The sequence below is a fragment of the Enhydra lutris genome, unplaced genomic scaffold (assembly GCF_002288905.1).
Source record: "Enhydra lutris kenyoni isolate GAN:26980312 unplaced genomic scaffold, ASM228890v2 scaffoldscaffold17, whole genome shotgun sequence".
Lineage (NCBI taxonomy): Eukaryota > Metazoa > Chordata > Mammalia > Carnivora > Mustelidae > Enhydra > Enhydra lutris.
This window is the reverse complement of record NW_019154101.1, coordinates 13,858,154-13,864,302: the sequence shown is the minus strand read 5'-3', so window position 1 is coordinate 13,864,302 and position 6,149 is coordinate 13,858,154. Positions and strand designations below refer to the sequence as shown.

General features: G+C 34.2%; 1 protein-coding gene across 2 annotated transcripts in view; it reads left to right on the top strand.

Moving 5' to 3' along the window:
• Positions 1-6,149, top strand: part of LOC111147536 (centrosomal protein 85 like) — a 168,769-nt gene that overhangs the window by 140,927 nt on the left and 21,693 nt on the right. For both annotated transcript variants that reach the window (XM_022503618.1, XM_022503616.1), the window contains exon 10: positions 720-770. In XM_022503618.1, the coding sequence (XP_022359326.1) occupies positions 720-770 (51 nt within the window). The remainder of the gene's footprint in view (positions 1-719; positions 771-6,149) is intronic.

Below are 6,149 nucleotides of genomic sequence, written 5' to 3'. Positions count from 1 at the left end.
GCCCTCTCTAATACCCACCACCTGGTTCCCCCAACCTCCCACCCCCCACCTCTTCAAACCCTTCAGATTGTTTTTCAGAGTCCATAGTCTCTCATTGTTCACCTCCCCTTCCAATTTCCCCCAACTCCCTTCTCCTAACTCCCCATGTCCTCCATGCTATTTGTTATGCTCCACAAATAAGTGAAACCATTCGATAATTGACTTTCTCTGCTTGACTTATTTCACTCAGCATAATCTCTTCCAGTCCCGTCCATGTTGCTACAAAAGTTGGGTATTCATCCTTTCTGATGGAGGCATAATACTCCATAGTGTATATGGACCACATCTTCCTTATCCATTCGTCCGTTGAAGGGCATCTTGGTTCTTTCCACAGTTTAGCAACCGTGGCCATTGCTGCTATAAACATTGGGGTACAGATGGCCCTTCTTTTCACTACATCTGTATCTTTGGGGTAAATATCCAGTAGTGCAATTGCAGGGTCATAGGGAAGTTCTATTTTTAATTTCTTGAGGAATCTCCACACTGTTCTCCAAAGAGGCTGCACCAACTTGCATTCCCACCAACAGTGTAAAAGGGTTCCCCTTTCTACACATCCCCTCCAACACATGTTGTTTCCTGTCTTGCTAATTTGGTCTGCTTTTGTTTTCTTAAAATATTGGTACTTTTGAAAAGCAATGGCAAAAATTTTGATTCACCCTGATATATTTCCTGTGTTTTAGATAATAGACAGCCAACAAGATGAGATTGAAAGAATGATTTTAGAAATTCAGGTAAGGGATGTTTTGTGCATGTTTTAATTTAGCTGTATGCTGATTTACTCTTAATGTCTGTATAACCCCAAAATACTAAAGCATATATATATTTATATGAAAAGATTAATAGCACTTGAAGTTGCAAATTCTTTAATATTAATCTTGTACTTTAGAATTAAACTGCTATTTGGTAAATTAATTATTCAAAAAATCTTGGAAGATTGTTCTTCTCTTTTCTGTACCTTGCTTGTTTTTAACTTGGTGTAGTCTACTGCTGGGACACATTTGGTTAAGATCAGCATTGATCTACTTATTAAAGACAATGGACTGTTTTTAGTCTATTGTGACTGGCCAACACATCTCTTCCTCCTAGTGATTCTCTACTTTATTCTTTGTTTATTCTCCAAGTATAACACGTTGTTTTGTATTTGTGTTTTGAGCTCCTGCTTAGGTTCTTAGGAGGAGAGTCTGTGGTAGATCATATGCTTATCTAGAGCTTAAGAGTGTCTGATTCATAATCCACAACCAAAACCTGTGGATTAAATGTATTTTGATTTTTTATTAATTTCCCATTTATTAATGAGTACCTGCGTGTGTGCCAGGCACTGTTTTTGGCACTGGGGATTTATCAGTAAGCAAAGCAAGTCTTTAGCCATTCTGTGGGATGAGATGGACAAAATGAAAATACCATGTCAAGGAGTGATATGTACAATTAAAAAGTACAGTACGATGACAGACAGACGGTGCTTCATTAAATACAGCGGTCATGAAGTTTTTCCTGAGGAAGTAATATTTGAAAAGAGATCTGAATGATGAATAAAACCCAGGGAAAGTGCATTCCAGGCAGAGAGAGCCACCATTGCCCTGAAGGTGCCTGGTGTACTCCAAGTCCAGCAAGAAGGCTGCTAGTCTGAAGTGCATGATGGTAAGGTAGAGTGGTGAAAGGTGATGGTGTAAAGTAGCCTGGGGCTAGATCACATAGGGGTAGATGTCTTTGTATTTTATTCTGTGTATGATGGAAAACCATTGGGCATTTTTGCTGAATAATTTTCTTATTTTTATACCTCCTAAAATACCTTCCATTTTTAGGAAGTAAAACATAAAAACGATAAATGGTTTAAATGTCAGAATAATAGACCATCTGTTTTGATTGTCTTTTGGCCATATTAAATGATGTATCATTTTAATCAAATACCAGGCCAGTTCTACAAGTGGTGTGTGGCCCTACTGTATTGGTTCATGGAGGTTATACTCTTTAATCTGTATTCCTATGGACATAATTTCAGTTGTTTTACTAGCCATTTGAATCACAAAATGATTAAGTTCCCTCAGCCATTATTAACTAACTTACTATAGACCATAAGAAAAGGAATTTATGTTTTACTTGGTAACATTTTCCAAGAAATCATTCAAATAAAGTTATCTCGATCCAAATTAAGGACAGTCAGCCTTGTCCTTTGGCACTGAAATTGTGGTGGACAAGACTTGTAAGGTTTTATTAGTTTATCACATACTGTCTCTCACCTTATAGATTATCAGGATATATTTGTATCAATTGAAATGTGCCTTTTTCTTATTTATGGTGGCATCTTAATACAATTTATTCTTACACAAAAGCCATGTCTTTTAGTCACACTTGAATATGTCATGACCATATATAAATATGTAGAAGAATATGTAATTTATATGCCATTCTATTCTTTGATTTGAAAATGTTTGTGTGAACATTTCAAATTAAAAATTTCAAATTAAACTCATTAATTCTATTATCTTGTGTTTTGAAGCAATGGGTATTTAAGTCATTGTGGCCATCTGTCTAGGCCATACATCTAATATATGGTTTGCTAACAGAGCAGATAGCAAATGCTGATAACTGGCCAAATTAGCTATATTTATCAAGATACTATTGAATAGAAATTATAGATGGAGACAGGTATGCTTAAAATGGTAAGAAAATTTTTTGCCTAATGTTCCTTGTTAAAACTTTTTAATTTTGGCCCTTCATAGTTAAAAAAGCTAGGTTTTTTATTTGGTTGTATGTGTGGTGCATAAACAATGAATGCTGGAAAAATAAACATAAACATAATAAAATAAACATAAACAATAAATAAAATAAATAATAATAAATAAATAAATAAATAAATAAATAAATAAAATAAAAATAAACATAAACAATGAATGCTGGAAAAATAAAGTAAAATAAAATAAAATGGGGGGGGGGAGATGTGTAATCTGTAAACATCTGAAAATATTGCCTATTTTTAAAAAATGGATACTAATTATTTCCCTAGCATTGGGAACCACAGGGAGGAGAATCCTAAAGAGAACACTTTGGGTTGAAAAAGTATTCTTGTTTTGTACTACAGTTAATGGGCTTATTATCAAGTTGATACACATAAGAGAGCAGTTGCCTTCAATTACTAATTATTTAAAGCTGCCTAGTTTTTTCCCCCCATCTGCTTACATAAGGGATGGCCAGCCTTACTTCTCTGTAGATTATGATGTCCTTGCTATGTGCTATAGCTCTGTTTTTATTTTCTTCAGACTCCTTTCTATAGCCAAAACAACACAAAATACCTTATGATGAGTGATAACACAGAGCTTCCCAGCCATTTTCTAACATGAGATACACATGTTAGCTGTCAGTATAAAATCAGTATAAAACTTACTGTAAAATTTCACTGCTGTTACAGTTTACATATTCTTTGTTCCTCCACAGTGCCAGGAAGTTGTTCCATTTTAGAAGGTTTAGTAGCCAAAACAATCATAATATTACTAAGATTTTCACTGCTTCTTTATGTCCCTTCAATTACTGAGAAGACCACATTTGTTCAGAGTTCATTTGCTTGACTTTTGGAGTATTGCATTGCCTTGGCTATAAGCAGGTTATTGTTACAGTTTAAATTTTGTGACATAAGGAAAAAATAAAATCCCTTGCCATGTTCATTTTATGTCCAGTTTATAGGAGATAAAAATAAGGCATTGTTCCAGCGTGAAAGTGCTATATTTAAAATACAATTGTGATTTACCACCCTTGTACCAGAAGTCAATAAATATAGACCTGATTTAGGTCAGGGGCAGATTTATTGATTTACAACTCTGGAAATTGGAGGAGGGTCTTCTACTAGTTATGTTGTATTTGTTGTTGAATATAGAAAAATAGTACTTCATGTAAAAGCATACACTGATATTGAAATTGAGTTCAGTGCTATAAAAATACAGATTTAGTTACTGTTTTGTTCAGCTGACAAGAGGATATTGTTAACTGGCATGAATAACTTGTTTATTCATTGATCCTTTAGAAATAATGCCTTTGTTTACATTTATGAAACTAGTATAGCTAAACTGGCTTCTTCTCCTACAGGTTTTTCTTCTGTCAGTATACAGTATAAAAAGACGTTTTGCAGTAGAACATTTCCCATCATTTCCATAAATATGGCTTCAGTCAGAATGTGAATGAGTTCTTCATTGGGCATTGCCTTCCTTCCTATTTATTCCTTAAAAGCATGTTGTAGTTACATAATCCTGTTTCCAGTGAACTGTTATCAATGTATGTAATCATTATAAGCTTTTGGCAGAGATACAAAGTAAAAAAGTTTATTAGGTGCATTCTGTTTTCCCTAGCATATTAAAATTGTTTCCTCATTGAAAGAACTTTTGCATTTAAATGGCCTTTCTAAGTTGACGGCAATCAATGAATGATCATTATGTCATAAAATACACAATGATGCTTTAAAGGTCATTAGGACTGTTCGCTTTTAAAAGCGTGATTAGAAACCTCCAATCTCAAAACTGTAACAGTCTGTCCTATTTATAACACTTCAAGGGAAGATGTTTTCATAGCCTCCAAAGATTTTATTTCAATTTTCAGCAAGTCTCTTTTAAAGCCTTCATCCAGCAGGTTTTCTTAGTAGAAATAGTGGGAAAATGAATCATAAGTCAGTAAAATGTCTTATAAGTAGAATTTAACTTTGCTTTACCCTAAATAAAGTGATTTAATGTTTTCATATTATTATTGTGTGATGTTTATTTCCTAATTTTTGCTATCTTAGTTTTGTGATGTGTGCTGACATGAAGTTCTTTCTGCTTAGTTTTTTAATTTTTAAAAGTTTTACCTTTGTGAAGTTGTTTTACAATGCATGAAAAACTAAAAATATTCTTATCAGAAATTTATACTAATTTTTGAAAAAACCTACAGCCAAAAAAAGGTCTTCTATAACTTTTTTAAAAATAAGCTTTCTCTCCAGTGTTTGTATTTATAAGAAGTCTTTAATGTACATGTAATCCTGTTATATGCACAGTACAGTTGCTTAATTAAAATATTGGAAAATGTATATAAAAGATAGATTTAACTTCTGAAAAGTTAGTTCTATGTGTCAGAGGTGGGGAATTCAGAGGTAGGAAAGGGAGTCAGCTCAGTTGCATCAAGGAAGAATGTCCTGGAGCATGTCATCTGCCGTGAATGATCACCAATCATGTATGAACATTCAAAGTATTTGTGATGCTTTTTAAAATACAAGTTTCTGGGCCCAATTATGAACCTGACAACTCAGTATCTCTGGCATGAAGCTTGAAATACACATTATTAACACGTTCTCCAGGCCATTCTTCTTAGCCTGGCAGTATCCCCATTCTGGAGCCATTAGGAAGTGCCATCATGGTCCTTAGGGGGCTCATTCACTGAAAGTGGGAATTGACTGGGAAGACAAATTTAAGAGAAAAAGAGGAGGAGGTAGTTCTGAGAAACCTGGATGTGTTCTTGACACATTTAATCTGTTTTACATTGTGTTGATTTTTAAATAACAGCTCTATTGAGATATAATTCCCATACCCTGCGATTCACCCATTTGAAGTGTACAATTCAGTAATTTTTAATATACTACGTTATATGAAACTAAGACCACAGTCAATTCTGGAACCTTTTTATCACCTCATAAACCCATTACCTTTTAGCTATAGCATTCCCTTGAACCCTATTCTCTCCCTATCCATAAGCAATCACTCATCTACTTCCTGTCTCTATAGATTTGCCTATTCTAGATATCTCATATAAATTTAATATGTAATCTTCTGTAACTCTTTCTCTGACCACACCAGCAGTTAAGCTCCATTAATTGTCAGCTGATTATTCTCTTGTTTTCAGTGACGCCCTGTGGTATAAATTGCTTCACAGACCGATGTGTCCTGGTTCCTCTGAAGGAAAAACTCCTTAGGTTAATGTTTGAGATTTTTTTCTGTTCCCAAGAGTGCTTTTCCCAGGTGTCTCATTTTTTTCTCTCTAGGAATCTAGCCAGCCAGTAGTCTGGCCTATACCTTCAATGAATCTAACAGTTTCTTCCCAACTGCTTTTTGCCACAACTTCTACTATTTCATTCTTTGTTTTTTATAAAGTATAAA